The sequence below is a fragment of the Arachis duranensis genome, chromosome 2, assembly GCF_000817695.3.
Source record: "Arachis duranensis cultivar V14167 chromosome 2, aradu.V14167.gnm2.J7QH, whole genome shotgun sequence".
NCBI lineage: Eukaryota > Viridiplantae > Streptophyta > Magnoliopsida > Fabales > Fabaceae > Arachis > Arachis duranensis.
In genome coordinates, this window is record NC_029773.3 from 86,616,765 (window position 1) to 86,635,447 (window position 18,683).

Genomic DNA, 18,683 nt, shown 5'->3' on the forward strand with positions numbered 1-18,683 from the left:
AATAAGTTTTTAATTTTTCAGTTTGATCTCTTTTTAATTTTTAATTTTTCTTTCTTCTTCACTTATATTTTTTTATGTTGATCTCTCTTTAAAAAAATTTCTAGCTCCGCCCTTACAAATAATATAATGGAATAATAGGAACCATTTTGACTAGCTACACCTCCAATCTTTAATTCGGACCACAAATTAAAGTAAGCATCAAGGGGTATAAAAAACACACAACATTTGTTCATAACAAGAATATTAGGTCCATTTTTTTCTTATAAATAATTAACAACTAAGCATTTCAAACTAAAGAATATTAATTGGCGAGCTCCTACTAACCATGGCAATTGACAAGTCGCTGATTTAAAATTGATTGATGAAAAAAAAAACCTCATAAATATATATAGTCTAACCTCACATACATCATTATTGCAACTTTTGATTTTTGAAAAAGAAAGTTGTATACATATAAGTATAGGAGATGAGATTATATATGAACCACTGAATGAGTATTTGGGTGGGGTAATTATTATATAAACGTATATGTTACAAAAATGTTGACAATAAGTAATTTCATGAAATGCTTTTAAATAATTTTCATAATCTATATAAATGAGGATAAACTACTTTGTAAAATTCATTTTCCTGTGTAATTTAATTTTCTATACCTATATTTACCAAGAGACATATATATATATATATTGGTTAAACATCGGGCTAAGAACCCAAAAAAATTACAAAACTTGAATTAATTTGGGGATAGAAACTCCTTTACAATCATCATTTAGAATGAGCTGTAAAATAGGAGAAGAAAGATTCACAAATTGAAAGTCTAGGAGATATTTAAAATTCTCCTTAGCCAAAAAATCTGCACCTCTATTACCTTCACGGAAGGTGTGTGTGATGATTTCTCAAATCCCACACCCAGGAACGGAGCAACCTATAAAGAAAAGGGACAATCCTCCCCTCTCTAATTTTAATTTTTTACATATAAATTATATGTAAATTTCAGTTTAACTCCTTTTAAATTTTTATTTTAATTTTATTTTATTTTATTGTGTAAATATTTTTATTCCTTCTAATATTTTATCTAACTACATCCTTGTACACATCTCTGCTTGACAAGCAAAGCAAATACCAATATTATACTTTATACATAAATCCTGTTACCCATTTGCCGTGTTCATTTCTCCATGTCATTTATTGTTAATTGTTTTTATAAAAAAGTTTTCGCTAACGTACGACATGTTATTTTTTTTTTCCTATCAGATATACTATTAAGAAGTAATAATAAAACATAGAATAACATGTACTATATTAGCAAAAACTTTAATAGTTGAACAGTTTGGACCATTCAATATATCATATCTTTGCTTGCTATATTTTTTCTTCAAGCAATTTATCATAACTTATAACCTTCTATATATAAAAAGGGCAACTTAACCGTACCCAATAAAAAGGAAAAGAAACAAAATGGACTTTTCATTATATTAACTTATTTCGATAACATTCAAAGAAAAACATCATTCATAGATTGACCTACATGTCATGCACCATCTAATTGTTTTTCTTTAGTAAACCAAAAGCAATCTTCTCAAACATTTTATTGTCTTTCTACTAATTAGTTCCGTGGTAAACTTTATTTAAGATAACCCTTTTCCTTGCAGCATTGAATGGCTTCCTCAAACGTTTCCTCTGTCCCATACTTGAACTTAAATCCAGCATCAATTAATTTCTTTGAGTTCATATGTGGTATATTCTCACCCTTAATTTCCTTTATTGACCTAGAGTGTACAAATAAAACTCATTAATATTAGTTTTTATAATGAAATCCAAATTAAAAGCATGCCATTAAGAACAATGAAGAACACTTACTCTGGAGAAGGGAGTTTATATTCAGGGTGCTTTGAACGAATAAATTCAGCTATCTCTTGAAGAGTAACACTGCTTGGTGAGCAATTGTATCTCCCTTTTGGATTTGGATGCTCAAACAGAAAAATGTGTGCTCTTGCCAAATCATCTACATGTGCTATAGGGAAACGAAGAAGAGCACCAAAATTATCACTGTCATCTGCACCATCAAGATTTTGATTAAGAATTTTATAGTTGACTAATCATAGGAGATTAAAGTGGAGGCACTTTAATTACCACTTCTTTTATTATTATATTTTATGGTGGATATAAGTTCCAGTGCTGTAAGTTGAAAAACCAATGCATTTTAAATTTGATATTAATTACGAATTCGATATTGACATGTAATTCATGATTTGATCAAACATAAATGGTAAAAAAAAAAGTAGATAAGAAAGGAGACTGACACATTGAAAACAAATAGTTTATAGAAATAATTTTTTTTTTGTATTTTATGGAGAAAAGAAAAAGTGAAATAATAAATAATAGACAGATATAATGGAACAAGAAGTTAATTTATACTATCAAACAAATAAGAAATTTCGTTATCATATCTGTAAAAATTTTATTTTATTTTATTTTATATTGGTATGCTAAACAACAAATAGAATGAATTCATGAAAAGCCCTTATACCTAACCACTTAATTACTTAGGACTGCTCATGATGGATAATGCTCACAAAAAATAAAAAAAAACCACCTATTTTAAAAAGAAAGGATTAATGTTATATTATGATCGTATTATATTATCTTATTAATTCTTATTAAGATCCGTGTATGTTACTATTTTTAACCAACACTAAAAAAGACTACATAATTAAATCATGCAAAATTAATTAACTTACTAAATAACAGAGACAGAGAGGTATGAACTGAAATAGGAAGTTTAGCACAGATGAATGGTCCAAGAACAAAAGGAGGAATCAAAGACACAACTTCCAATCCATTCTTCTCTCCAAATTCAAGCACAGCCTTCTCAGCCAAAGTCTTAGAAATCGCATAAGACCAAGAAAACTGCTTCGTCTCATTGAGAAAATCCACATCACTCCAATAACTCTCATCCATGTCCTGTGCCCCTATTATTATGAAATTTATGGTTAATAATTTTGATACCATTATTTTATTAATAAATAATCTAAATATTGGTTGTATTATTAATTACAATCCCATTATGTTAACAACAACATTTCTACCAACATCTACCAACTTTTATTTATAAGTGTGTTTAATAGAAGTGTTTTTGTGGATGTGTCTAATAAAAAATATCTTTTTTATAGTTGTGTTTAATAGAAGTGTCTTTATAGATATATTTTTGGATGTGTCTCTTTATATATGTGTTTAAAATATAATAATTAATCATTGTTGGCAATAAGTTGACAGATAATATGTTAGTACCCTATATTTTTTCTATTAATTATGACAGTTAGTTAGTTAGTTAAGAAAGTAACCGTTTCTGTTAGTCTGACAGTTAGAGTTTGTTACAATACCTGATCTGTTGTGTATGACAGCGGAGCCACTTGAAGTGTAAACTACTCTCTTCACTGTCTTTGAATCCAAGCATGCTTTTAGGATTCCAATTGCACCATCAACGCTTCTCTTGATAACGGTTTCCGGTGGCTCGTTTACTTGGAAATCCACCGGGCTTGCGGTGTGGATCACGCCGACGCAGCCTACAATCGATTCGCCGAAACTCTCTGGGTTGCTGAGATCAGCGTTGAAGATTTGGAGCCTTTCGGATGCTCCGGGAAGATTTGTGAGGAAGCTTACATCTTTCTTGCTATTAGCTATGGTGACAAAATACAATAACACTGTTTTAGCTTTTAAGAATTTTATAACAATATATTTAAAGAAATTAAAAAAAATTGAAAACCTAACCTGGACCAGATCTAACAGTAGTGTTAACATAGTAACCTTCCTGAAGGAGATTTCTGATGATAATTGAAGCAATGAACCCTGTTCCTCCAGTGACACACACTCTTCCTTTACCCTCTGCCATTTAGTGTTACCTTCTTCACTATGCTATGCTTCTTGTTCTGATTACTTTGATCTCTTGATGGACTCTGAATGAGAAAAGTTTAAGTGTATTTGTATTGATTCTTACTTAGTTAATGTTGACCAAGTGTTTTAGCTTCTTGTTGAAAGTAACATTAAAATTGATTTGATTTTATTTGATTTAATATACTAGAAATTTTGACTAAGCAACTAGATTTTTATTTTTTTTATGAATTTGATTTACTAAATTATGTACAGATAATGAAGTAGCTAGAGTCACAAAATTCTGTGATGATTGATACTTAAAATTGAGACCTACACTAACTTGACCTCAAAATTGCTTACTTCCTGGGTGTTAGTTGCTATAACTCTTCACCAACCCCAGCGAGAGATAATTATCTTCTGCAAAACATATTATCTTATGCCATTCATTTTCATATAATATACCTGTCAATACATTATTAAATTTAAACTATATCTACTTTTTTTTCGACCTTGGCTGTGCCGTAGGATTAGCTTAGAAAGACTCTTCTTTTCAAACATCAAAAGTTGTCAATAAGGTGTATGTGTGATTAGGCTATATATTTAAATTTATGTAACTATAATCACATTCAAACATAAATTAAACTAAAAATATAAAAACCATACATTATCAAACAAAAAAGAATACATATATATTTAAATTAATATGGATAGGGACAAGTTTTTACTTTATCGGATTTGTCTCGCACCACTAAGATCTCACGCTGCCAAAAACTCACCTCGCACCGAAAAAAGATGATTAATTACCTATGTTAATGAATAAGAATGGATTGAATACCTGTGATTTCGAATAGTGTTACCACCTCAAAGCTTAATAGTTAGACTTAATAGTTAGGGACCCCGCATAATATTCTTTAGTTTGAAATACCTAATTAATTAATAAAATGTAATTTCTATCGAATCCTCTACTAGTTAACATATAATTTACCCTCTTTCAAGTGTTGATTTTTGATTGGCTGCATTAACCATGCCTTTAATTATTATGCTGACTTGGATTGCCAAAAAATTGATGTGCATAAGTAAAAGGAAAATAATAGACCCAATATTCTTGTTATGAACAAATGTGTTCTATTTTCTTTACCCCTTGATGCTTACTTTACTCTAATTTGTGGTCCAAGTTAAAGGTTGAATGTGTACCTAGTCAAAAGTGTGTACTCTAGAAGAGTTTGACTAATCCAACATATTTCATTTTTTATTTTTCTAAAGTTTTGGTGGATAATATATTTCTTTCTTTTTACTTTTGAGAAATATTACTTGACCGTTTTTTTCCACCTTAAAATGTACCGCACTTTTGAATTTTAGAAAAAAAAATTATATTTTTTCTCTGTGTAAATCAAATACGTATTTTACTCATAAAAGTTAAGGTATATATATGTGGAGTAACTTTATAAAGAAAAAAAAAAGAGAAATTTTTAGTTTTATTCTTTTAATACTGTGTGTAGAACTTTTCAAATAAAAAATTTGTTTAAAGTGGCTTTATTCTTAAATGCGTTGAGCACTATATAAAAGTCTGAATATTGTAGTGTTCGAATAAGCAAAAATGTTAATCATAAGAGTAGTCAATAAGATTTTATTTTTTTGTTCATAGTTCAAACCCTAAAACGGATACATACATAAATAAACAACCTCACATCTAACCCTTTTCTTTCCAAGGTCGAATTGCATCATCAACCATTTCGTCAAGTCCATACTTAGCTTGAATATAAATCCAGAATCTAGGAGTTTCCTTGATGATAAATTTCGTAACTTGGCACCTTTAATTTGCTTCAATTAACTTGCTGCAATGCAAGAACATACAACTAATTGAGTTATATTTATGCATGTCTATTTCATGTGTAAACCAAAAGAACATAGAGAAATGTAACAAAACTGGACTCTAGTGTTGACAGCTGAATTCCGGGTATTTAGAAGAAACTTGGGATATTGTTTCAACAGTAACTAGAGTAGTGCTAGAGAGTCAATGGTCTAAACGTACAATGTGTACGCTAAATCTTTGGATTCACCAAGGTTCGAACTCTTGACCTTCCGGATCTGAAACTCTAATACCATGTCATGAAACCACTCATCCCAAAAACGTAACCTGATAGAATAGAACAATGTAACACTAATAATGATAACTCTAATACTTTCTAAACCTTCATTGTACACATTATACGCTTAGGTCATTGGCTCCCTATACTTTCTCTTAAATTTATCATAACAGAATCATCACACTTTTTTTTAATAATCAAATTTTATTACAAATACCAAATATTTTTATACCCTTAACTTTTGGTATTCATATAATATCGTTGCATTATTAAATTAAGTAAAGCTCTCAATTGGAGGAGTGAGATTATACAAAATCCAATAATATAGGAATGATTGTTGACCTAATGTATGGCCAAAATGAATACCAAAATAAACATCTATTATTATTTTTATGAGAAAAATTGTCCTAATGACTAACTTGTTGTAATAATACATATGACCTAACGTTATTTTAAGAAATACTATTTAAATATTGCAAATTTTCTTAGTAAAGGGTAGTTCTTGTTTTTCTAAATGATATAGTTTTATAACATTTCCACAAAGTGGTACAAATAATATTAGTATTTCCAATAAGTAGTACAAATAATATTAGTTTTAAAAAGGAATAAAGGATGAAGTCCATATCATGAAGATTGTGAAAAAATTGCATTGCTTACCAAATGTCAAGGACAATGAAGCATGAACTGAACCAGGAAGCTTAGCACAAATAAAAGGTCCAATAACAAAGGTTGGAACCAAAGTCACAATATCCAATCCCTTCTCTTTCCCAAATTCAAGCACTGCTTTTTCTGCGAGTGTCTTACAAACAGAATAGAACCAACCATCAATCTTTGAAGCTCTAAGGTAATCCATATCACTCCAAAACCTCTCATTCAACACATTCTTCATTATCATCTTCACTATTACTCGAGAATTCCCATTTCCTAGTGCTTCCATTTGACGGTTACATATACTTTTTCAGTAGTGTTGAATATAAAACTACACCCTAAAGAATGGAGAGAACAATACTTTTCTTTATTTGAAGAGAGAATGGAAGAAAAGAAAAGGAAGGAAGAAAAAGAAGAAGAAAAATGATCATTTTTCATTGTTTGGTTATGAAGAGAAATTAAAAAGAAAAAAAAAGAGTAAAAAAAAATTGGTGGACTCACTAATTTTTTTTTTTCTAATATTGGAAAGAAAAGGGAAGGAAAACTTATTTTCTCTCACAACTTCCAATATTATTCCTTCACTTTTTTTAATATATTTTATAATACAAGGATAAAGTTGTTTTTTTATAATATTTTTTTTCTTTTTGTTTTTCTTTCATCCAAACACATCTAAAAAAAATAAAAATCCATTTAATTTATTTTTTTTCTATTTATTTTTTTTCTATTTCTTTCTTTCCAACCAAACATAGCCTAATGGAAAGAAAACTCTCCTCTTCTCTCCGTATTCCGATATGCAATCTGCAAAACCGAGAAAATCAGAACAAGGAAAAGAAAGAAATGAAAGTGTTAACAATTTGTTTAATTCTACATGATGCACTGCAATCGTTCGTAATCATCCATGTAGATAATATCAAACCCAATAATCCCAAAATTATCGCTTCATATTCTAATTCTTTCCATGAATGGAAATTTGGAAAATATAACTTCAAAAACTATACGTAACAAGGACAATAAACTATTTTTAAATATTATTACATTATTTAAAAAATAAAGGAGGCTGCTTGGCGAGGATGTATTTTCAAACTCTTCTTTGCTTCTTCAACTTCCAGTCTCTTTGACAACGTACTAATCTATATCAAAAAAAGAAAAAGATAAAAACAAAAGGATTCCAAATTAACAAAGAATCTAGTGATGAAAAAGATTGGATTAAAAATTGGTCGTATCTGGATTTAGGGGAAAAAAACTCTTCATGCGAACGGGGAAATTCTCCTTCTCTTCTCTCTATGTCGCATTCTGCATTCCGAAAGACCAAGTTACCAATTTATCAAATTCATCTATATCTTTAAATAAATGAAAAAAGCACTAATGAATTATAAAAAGGAAAAAATTCAATTGTCTTCGAAAGAAGCCATACTACCATTAGATTAATCAATCATCAATAACATTACTATCATAGTTAAATATATATTTAAACCCTAAAAACCCTAAACCCTAATTTAGAAAATACAACTTCAAAACTTATAAACAACCAGGACAACAAACTATTTCCTTTTAGAAATCAGGGAGGCTGCTTGGTGAGGATGTATTTTCGAACTTTTCTTTGGTTCTCCAACTTCCAATCTCTTTGAGAGCATTCCAATCTATATCAAGAAAAGAAAAAGATCAAATATATATGAAAGGAGTTGAATTTGAAGAATGGGGAGTTTCATATTCCAAATGAAGAAAGAACGTAGTGATGAAAAAGGATTGGATTAAAAAATGACGTACCTAGATTTAAGAGAAAAAAATACACTCTTCATGTGATCAGAAACTCTCCGTCTCTTCTCTCCTTGTCCTATTCTGCATTCTGAAAATGTAAATTACACAATTTAACAAATTCATTTGAAGTTCGCTTCACAAATAACGGTATCATGAGAAAAAATGAGAAGGAAAAAAAATTTTTCTGGCCGTTGATCGATCGACATTATCGATTCTTTTTTTTTCCCCTTGTACATGCTTTTTCAACTGCATTTGCTTTCTTTCTTCTTTCTTTCTTAGTTTGTACTTTGTAGGAGAATGAATCGGTGTTAATTATGTGAATGTTTGTATCAAAGAATTGCTTCTAGTAATATATCTGCTATATAGCGTGTAGTAATGCCATTGCCACGTACATGACACCTAGCTTTTGAAGATTATAGGTGCAGTGTCATCATTTAATTTGTAGCACATCAACCGTCTTTAGTGTTTGGAAAGAACCCCTTTTTGTTCCTTATTAAGAATTTAAGACTACCAAGCTAAAAACAATTAAGCATTCAAAATGTTAAGCCCTAAAAATTCACAAAAAAAAGTTTTTTTTTAGATATACATTTTATGTTTTTATAGATATACAAATAGGAAAAGTATAGGGAGCCAATGGTCTAAGCGTACAATGTGTATAATAGAGGTTTAGGAAGTATTAGAGATATGGCCATTAGTGTTACATTATTTTGCTAAGTTATGCTTTTGGGATGAGTGGGTTCATGACATGGTATTAGAGTTCTAGATCCGAAAGGTCAAGGGTTCGATTCTTGGTGAATTCCAAAATCAAAGATTTAGCCCATTGTACACATTGTACGCTTAGATCATTGACTTCCTAACACTCCCCATACAAATATGTATTTTTATATTGCACATAAAAAAGAAACCGTAATTTAGTAGTTAAACCTTACGTATATAATATAAATGAAAAATATTATTTATCTTTTAAATTTTCACAAAATTATTTTAGAATTATTATTCATACTCAATATGATTCAATTAATTGATTGAATCATTATCTTATACGATTATGATTTATATAATTTAATTCGAATATTAAATTTGTTTTCAAAATTTTTTTATTTAAATTCGTTTCTAAAATTTATTTTAATTTTAATATCATTTTTTTGAGAAAAGGACAAATAAGTCCCTGACCTTTTATCTCGCGAACATTTTCGCCCCTGACCATTGAAAAATACTTTTAAGTCCCTAACGTTTTTAAAAGTTGGACGGATCAGTCCCTCCGTCCAAATGCCTCTGTCAGACTCAACGGAAAAGTCTGACGTGGCTACTGTTCTGCTTACCTGGCATTACGGCTACCCACGTGGCACGTTAGTCAAATGGAACTTTTGAAAAATGGACAAAAAAGTCCCTGTCTCTTCCAAGAGTATATCCGCTGCCTCCTCCCTCCCAACCCCACCAACTCTTGCTCTCAACACCTTTCCCGACGACAAAGCTTGGAAGAGAGGCGCATGCACCAACACCAGCTCAGAGAATCACTCAACAGAATCTGTCAGTGCTTAAGACCCCTCCAACGGTACCTCAGATTTCACCAACCAAACCAAATCACACCTTACCACCAAAGCATGACCATCCTCAGTGTTTTCACTACTCGCCTATGAAATTCCAACCACTCCATTATCTAGCCCACCAATTTTTTGTTATGCTACATTTTCTTTTTGTTTCTATGATATATGTGCCATTTTCTTGTTTCATGCTTCCTTTTGTTCTTTTTCTCTTCAGGCTGTAGTTAGTTATAGCAATGCACTAGTTTCAAAATTATTCGTCTTGTTTATAGATGCATCTATATAATGTAAGGTAATTAATCTAAAATTTCTTTTATTTAGAACTTCATTATAGGAGAAAACAGGATTAAGCCTATCATATGCATAAAGAATACTATCACTATTAGAAAAAGGCACACTTGCAGTCAAAAGAATCAAACTTTCTTTGCATAGGTTGTGGTGTGGATGCATGTCTATTTCTCATCCTCCAATATCTTTTTCACTCTAATTCCCAAGTGTCTTAGCCTTACAACCATCATCCTCTTCTTCACCTCCATGTAAGACAAAACCGGACGGCTAACAAAGGAAGTTTTCTCAAGAAATATCATATTGGAACTGAAAAGCATTGCATACAAAAAAGTAGAAAACTTGGAATTATTAGCTCTCAAGTAAGGCTCATTTCCCGTAACTTTCTCTTGTGAAATTTAACCCCATTGGAGACACACCCTCCAAGCAATCCTCAAGATCAATACTCTCAAACTGATCCACCCACACACCGTAGTTGTTAGGCCACATAGAGAGAGGGTCAGGATTAACACAACAAACCTTAATTCCATAGCGGGAAATTTGCTCTGCTAGACGAGTGCCTACAGGGCCAGATCCAATGATGATCACGTCAAAACAAGATCGATCAAAAGGATGGCACCATGGGAGATCAAAATCCAAGGATTTAGGTTGATGGCAGGCTTCAAGTTGAGAAAATTTCCAACTTGCTGGTGTTGTTGTAGGCCCTGACTCTGAATCTTCTTGAAGTTGAAGAACATGATGAACTTGATGTGGGAGAGGGAATGAGGAAAGTGTGGCTTTGGTAGGTGGTGGTGGGGTAACGACGTCGCATTGAGAGCATTGAGAGACAGGGACTTTTTTGTCCATTTTTCAAAAGTTCCATTTGACTAACGTACCACGTGGGTAGCCGTAATGCTAGGTAAGCAGAACGGTAGCCACGTCAGACTTTTTTGTTGAGTCTGACGGAAGTATTTGGACGGAGGGACTGATCCGTCCAACTTTTAAGAACGTCAGGGACTTAAAAGTATTTTTCAATGGTCAAGGACAAAAATGTCCGCAGGATAAAAGGTCAGGGACCTGTTTGTCTTTTTCTCATTTATAAAAAGACTCTTTTCTTCTCTTACCCATTTTCTTCTTCTCTCTCACACGCAAAACTTAAAAAAAATAGAACAGAAAGAGAGAAGCAAAAAAGGATAAAAAAGAGAAAATAAAGAAAGAGAAAACAGAAAGCGATGTAAGCAAGCCAATGTATTATTGTCACTATTATTGTTGAAAGAAGAAGCGAGAAGAGAGGTTGGGAAAGAGAAGGCTTATAGATCAATGAAGAATCAAAGGACGAGGGAAGCTAAGAGAGAAAGAAACTAAGGAAGAGGGTGCAACGGCAGCGTCCACTGTTTCCTTCTTCTCCAGTCGATCGTCCACTGTGGTCTTCCTTTGTCGTGCTCATCGTCTTGTCTTCATTGTCCTCTTCTCGTCGCATTGCCTTCAGCAGTGCTCACGGCAGTGGTCGCCCCCCTTCATGCTCATCGGGCTCTATTTTTTAGTCTTTCATCGATGTGTTCTAAGTCTCTTGTAATGATTCTTGTTATTACTTCATTACAAGAAAAACGTCGAGTACTATTAGGATTACGGTTGAATTTTGTGTCAGTATTTATTCGACGGAATAGACCTTACCGGTAACAAAATTATTATTGGATTCATGTGTCTAACGGTAATTTATATCGGATTTAGCGACAGAATACGGTTATCAAGAAAACAAAATCTGTTGAACGTTATCGGCAGAAATAATTTGACAGTAACATTAGCGCCATCACATATGGCTTCGTGCCATCTTACCGGCGGATTAATCCAACAGTAATGTCGACGTAAATATTTGTTTAACTTTTTTTTTTTTGGAAAATTGGCTGGTACCAACGGTAGTTTTTTTATTTTTTTAATAATCTTTTTTTGTCCATCTATAATGTACCCTGATAATTAATAATTGAAATAGTACTTTAAACCAAATGTGAAATATCAAATATACAAATTAAAAATATGGAATGATGGTAGTTAAAATATCTGAAACAATACTAATTATATTACATTCTTCTCAAAATTTGATAAAGAAATACATATGATAGAACTATATTTATATTAACCCTATTCAGATTCATCATCTTCTTCCTCTGGTTCATCATCCTCCTCTTTCGAGGTAGTTTCCTGATCATCAAACTCATCTTCCTCTTCTTCGTCGCCATCGACACCATCTTCTTGTTGAAGATCGTCGTCCTCTGGTGGTAGTGCGTCGTCATCTATTCCAAGGCCAATGATGTCATCATCCATAACAGTCGACCTAAGAGTGATCGGATCACCGGTATCAACCACCATTTTTAAAGGAGTTGGGTCATCAATCTAGTAAGGTCTTTGACCCTTTGTCCCATTATCAAACTTGATGCAGCCTCTGACATAGTCTTAACCAAACTACCCAACAAGACTTGCATGAACACGGATAAAGAAAATAGTATACTTGTCGTGCATTTGGAGGTAAAATAAAAAGATCATAGTGCCTATTTTTCCTGGTTACATTAACTTCAGTGATATCGTAGTCCTTGCACTTTTGTGTTCCTTCTCGCGAACTTGGATCGTACCATTCACATTTAAACATGCACACCTTATATGTAGTGCGACAGAAATACTCTAATTGAATTATATAGTGCAATACACTAAACTAATCAGAATGACCACCGCCTAAATCCCCACGAATCCAAACTCCGGTATTATCTGTTTTCTTTCCAATTAACCACTGTAAAAAATGGAACCAATATCCATTAACATTGTATATTGGATAGCTAGTGCCCTTATTCATTGGGCCCTAACTAAATGTAACTAGTTTCCAATCTGTTGTGTCAGTTAGATGTACGCTGACGTATTCTCTGAACCAATGTTGAAAATTGTTCAACGAGGTATCGAGATTTGCCTCTTGGAATAACCTATATGATAGAATAGGATAAAATTTTTTTGATTAGATTAAGAAGTTAATTTCTTACTAATTGAAATATTTAGGAATACTTAAAAACCTCACATGAGGTAGGGTGAAGTTCGGTCACAGTTAAGCAACACATGCAGATGCGTGGCATCGATTTCCTTTTACTCTAACCAGTAGTCACTGCCTCACCCATTGCAACTTCTTCTGGAGCAAAGATTAGGTATGTTGTTCCACATGACGAGGATTCTCCCCTCTCATCGTTCCTTCCAACCATTGTTCTACGTGACTCAATATGAGGCTTGAAGGTTGTGATAGGCTTAGAAAAGGGGTGTTGAATCTATGCCTTCTTTTTGAGTTGCTATTATGACCCTTTAAAACAAACTTTCAATTCTGATTCTGTTTGTACTCAGCAGCAAAAATTTATGAGACAATTTATTTTTGTCTCATGAATATCAGAAAATAGAACACAGCAGAGAAGAGAAAAGCTAACACCAGCATATATCCTAGTTCGGTTGCCTTGTACTATGCAACCTACGTCTAGTCTCCTCCATAATAATAGAGGAATTTTCACTATAGTTAAAAGTATTACATACACCAATTCCACAGGATTGACCAAATCCTTTCGCGCTCAAGTTCTAACCTAACTTGACATTGGCTATACTAATACCTAACTCTTCACTCTTAGTGCTAACCCAACTAAGAAAGGGATACCTCACAGGTACAAGATACAAGACATAGACATACCTAAAGAAATCTGAAATAACTCTAGGCTTTTTTCTCAAGTGTATCACTCAGTCTTTTTTTACTCATGGCTTTTACTTGAGCTCTTTTAATATGCCTTTTCTCTCAAGAAATTACAGAAAGATAAACATAGAAAAGTACATTACAATCTGTAAAACATGAAGGAGATTGACTTCATCAATAGCCTCTTTGCTATGTGATAAACCAGATTTGCAAATCTCAGATTCAGTTCTTCAGTATTATCCAAATGCTTCTTTGAAAGAAAGCATTATCCAAGTAGAGCAACTTCTTTACAGAACACAACTTACCAAACTCTGGTTTTCTCTCCTTGCCTTCTGAATGAGCAGCAAACTTCTTTTATCTCATTGCATGTTGCTAGGTTCTTCTTCCTTGGTCAACTTCTTGAGTCTTGAGCTTCACCAACCCAGCCGTTCACCTTTTTCCCAGTAATCTTCAAAATATAAACTTTGCCTCTGACTTCTCTATATTGACCGAAAGCCATAAAGCAGCAACCACAAGAGTTTTTCAATGGTAAACCAAATCTAAGCCATTGAGAAACTACTTGGTCCCCAAGAATCACTTGTGACCGTAGATACACAGCAATGAAGAACAGAAATCCTCTTTTCCATATAACCCAAAATGGAGTGGCAGAGAGTTGAAGATGAAGAGAAGAAAGTGTGATACATGTATAAGGAAATGAAAATCACATTTAGCTTCTGATCCTTTCTTGATGTGGTTTGAAATGGTTGATTAGACCTTACCTTTCTTTGCTTAACCTTCTCTTACCTTCTTCTTTCGTGACAAGCTTAGGATCTAAACTCTCTCTTTTACTTTTTCTGAGTTCTGTGATTTAACTGAGACAGAGAAAAAGAACGTTGCCTTGGAAGCAAGATGGAGGGAATTGAAATCAACTTGGGCTTGGATCGGGTTCTACTGAAGTTCAGCCCATTGCTTCCTTGCCTTTTCTTATCAGAGGATTCAACTTGTGATGGATGACTTGGGCTTGGTTTATTTTTACTTACCATTTAGCCCACCAGCAGATTTTTTTTGTTTAACATTGGGCTGCTACAACACTTATTTTTTTGCCTGCATCACTTAACCAAATTAATCAAAACTAATTGGATAATTAGCCCAATAATCTAATGTTTGTCATCATTAATTATATTAGTTAATTTCTTAACTCAACAAAGCTGAAAATAGAATGAGCAAAATGTGAATGTTTCCTTAGTTAGGAATGCTTCGCAGATGTTGCCTTCAATCCGAGCTTTGTTCTTTGCAGTGCGCTTGAATGAACCAATCATCCTTTCAAATGGGTACATCCATCTAAATTGGACATTTTCTCACATAGTATTTCTTTGTACAGTAGGTGAATGAGGGAATATCCTCTCTAACTTACAAAGTATGATAGGAATGTTCTTGTCCATAACTGTGAGATCATTACTGCTAAGTTTTGTAACATAACTCCTTAAAGAAGTCACTTATTTTTGTGAGGGGTTCCTAGATGTTGGTTGAAAGTTCTCTGAACACGACAGGAAGTAAAGAATCCATGAAGACGTGACAATTATGACTTTTCAACCCAACAAGCTTACCCTGTGAGACGTTTGCACACCTGCTCAAACCACAAATTCTTACCGCTATTTGTCAATCAAAATGTTTTTATATCCTCCATACAAATGGGACATGCCATTCTACCCTGAGTGGACCAACCTGACAACATCTCATACGTAGGAAAGTTGTTAATGGTCCATATCAACGTAGCATGCAGTTAGAAATTTGTCTTGGTCACAATATTATAAGTTTTTACACCATGGATCCATATCTCCTTTAACTCATCCACTAAGGACTGCAAGAAGATATCTATTTTGGCCTTTGGATTGCTGGGACCAGGTATGATGCAAATTAGGAACATGTATGGGTCCTTTATGCAAATTTCTGAACCCAAGTTATAAGGTGTCATTACCACAGGCCAACAAGAGTGCATTACCGAAATTGAAATTTGTGCGAACCCATTATTAGAGCACAAAGCTAGTCTAACGTTTCTAGGATCACTCGCAAATGTAGGATGAATCCAATCAAAATGCTTCCAAACTTCTCTGTGTGACAGATGCGTTATGATTCCATCATCTCTCTTGTTGTTACTATGGCAGATCATGTGAGGGGCTGAACTCATCGACGCATACAATTCTACAAAATATGCATTCAGTTAGGTTTGTATCCCTCTTGTAATACAACATACAACCATTTAAACAACAATCAATTTTTACCAAATTTAGACCCAATTTCAGAACTAACTTCTTTGCTTCGTAGTGGTTTTTGGAGATGCCAGTGGTCCTGACAGGTACCAGTTCGTTGCAAAGGGTGACCCACATATCAAAAGACTCTTGGGTGTGACTCATCATTCTAACACTTGCAGACAACTTTGAATGAATGCACCCATCAAACAAAGGTTTTGCAGTAGATTCTAATAGATAATAAAATCTCTTTATCTCTGGGTTAGGATCTTGTTCAATCTCTTCCAATTCTGTAACACCTATTGCATCAAACATCATCTCATTTATCTCTCTTGATTACCTTCCCAATTTATTTCATCTATGTTTAGTTCTCTCACCACCCGAACTTTCGTTGGTCGACTATCGGACCTATTCAAATTCGAGGCAGACCGGTTAATTACCTGCTTGTTCACTTTTTTGTATTTTGTCCACATCCAATATCCATCTTTGAACCCATTATGGTAGAGGTAAAGCATTATGTTCACAAGTCCTAACCACTTAGTCAGGCGACACTTATGACACGGACACCTAAATACCCCTTCAAACCCAAACGGTTCCATGCTAACGACATGCGCAACAAACGCGTTAACACCCTCAAAGAATTTAGGTTTTAAACCCATTCCACCGTTATCCCTATCATACATTCATAGACGATGACTTGGGATCATATTGCAACACACACCCTAAAATTCAACCAACAACACAACTTATTAAAAATTTTAGAAAATTTGGTAGAGTGTATCCTATAATTAGAATCTCCTGGAAAATATAATTATCATTTTCTGACAAACTAAACATGTTTTAAACAATTTAAACGATAATTCGGCAGAACTTCTCCTTAATTCAAAGACATTTATTAAATAGGTATAACATTTTTCACAGAGAAAATAGATGCATGTATAAATTATAACATACACCCATTTAATAAAACATCAAATCCTAATCGTTCTAGTGCACAACCTCTTATAACTCCACATTTTTCAACAAGCAAGCATTTCGAGAAAGCATCACTACGCGACTTTCTCCTACTTCCGTCCTAAAACTATATCCTAGAAAAAGTACGTCCAACATAAAATTTAAACAACTCATTATATTCAGAGAAGAAAACCAACCTAGAATATTACTGCACAAACAACAAAGGAAGTAGAGCAAACTCCAACTGATCTCAGAGAAAATAGAACCGTCCTAATAAAAAGGATAACGTATTAAATTCGCAAGTTGAAACTAATTCAAAAACTAATTTAAAATAATAAGTAAAACTTATTATTCCAATTAATCAGAACCTAATTCTAATTTTATTGAACTAACAAGAGGTATGACAAAAATAAGGGACATAAGTTTAATGCAATTGAAAAAAACTCATTCACTAAACTCAACTAAAATCTTTCAACAACTGAAGAACTCTTAATCTCACATTGCTTAATCTACTCTAACATTATTTAACTTTTATATCCATTAAAGTAATACAACAACTCCTAATCACACACTTCATTAAATATATTTCACCACTGATTTAACAAAATCCTAACAAAATGTTAAACTCACAAATTAATATAAAAAATAAAATAACTATTCCAACAATAGTAAATCTAATAGTGATTACAGGGTCTCTTTAACATGGTGGTAATAGAAGCAGCAGTGACAGAGACGTGAACACCAACCACGCAGAGGATGTGGCGGGAACAGCAGTAGCAGCAGAATCAACGACGACGTACGCCGGCAACACTAACGGGTGCTCCAGGAGGTGGCGACGAGGACGACGAGCTTCCGGCAGTGGCGACAGTGACAATTCAATGGCGAGGGAGAGAGAGGACGAGAATAGAGAAACAGCATTTGTACAAGTAAGGGGGAACAGGTTCGCGGTTGAATTTTATCTCAATTTTATTGACAGATTTTTTCGACGGTAAATCACCAAAACGACGCGTTTCATTAAACCATTATACTGGCGGTATATACCGACAATAACATTGGCGCCGATGAGTTATATTTTCGTGCCAATAATTATCATTGGCTTTAGAGGCGGAAAACCTTTTTCGATGGTAATCTTTTATGGCGACGAATTTTTCTATTTTTTTCGTTAGAAAACCCGATGGTAAATATGCTGATACAATTCGACACTAAATTCGACGGTATTCGACATTTTTTTTGTAGTGCTTATTACTGATTTTTTTTTTATTTAGTTTCTGTTAGTTGTTATTCTTGTTGTTATTTTTTTTTCAACTTCTGTCAATTAATTTTTTTTTGTTGCTAATTATTCTTTTTCAACCTCTGTTAGTATTTTGTTATTCTTGTTGTTATTGATTCTTCTTGATAATTGTATATATGTTCAATTTTTGTATGAAATTATTTAAATTTTAGATTGTCTGAAATTTAAAGGTGCAAAATGGTGGATTTATGAAAAAATGAGAGAAAGCATGCTTCTATGCAAAGGTATTTTTGTTTATAAATTAGAAAAAGGATAATTTTAAAATACAATTAAATCTTAGAAACGAATTTAAATAAAAAAAAATCCTAGAAATAAATTCGTAATTAA

At 32.9% G+C, this 18,683-nt stretch overlaps 1 protein-coding gene across 1 annotated transcript; it reads right to left on the reverse strand.

Moving 5' to 3' along the window:
* Positions 1 to 1,450: 1,450 nt before the first annotated feature.
* Positions 1,451 to 3,995, reverse strand: LOC107475534 (vestitone reductase). The gene is made up of 5 exons (XM_016095191.3): positions 3,772 to 3,995; positions 3,384 to 3,680; positions 2,742 to 2,972; positions 1,861 to 2,056; positions 1,451 to 1,769 (listed from the first exon to the last, which is right to left on the reverse strand). Exons 1-5 carry the CDS (start codon positions 3,890 to 3,892, stop codon positions 1,625 to 1,627), a joined length of 990 nt encoding a protein of 329 aa, XP_015950677.1. The 5' UTR covers positions 3,893 to 3,995; the 3' UTR covers positions 1,451 to 1,624.
* Positions 3,996 to 18,683: the final 14,688 nt, after the last annotated feature.

Excerpts from the sequence above, each read along its gene's own strand:
- LOC107475534 (XM_016095191.3), bottom strand. The coding sequence starts at position 3,892 with ATGGCAGAGGGTAAAGGAAGAGTGTGTGTCACTGGAGGAACAGGGTTC. Across the intron at positions 2,973-3,383 it reads TGTCATACACAACAGATCAG|GGGCACAGGACATGGATGAG; the intron begins GTATTGTAACAA and ends TCATAATAATAG. Across the intron at positions 2,057-2,741 it reads CTCTCTGTCTCTGTTATTTA|ATGACAGTGATAATTTTGGT; the intron begins GTAAGTTAATTA and ends TTGATGGTGCAG.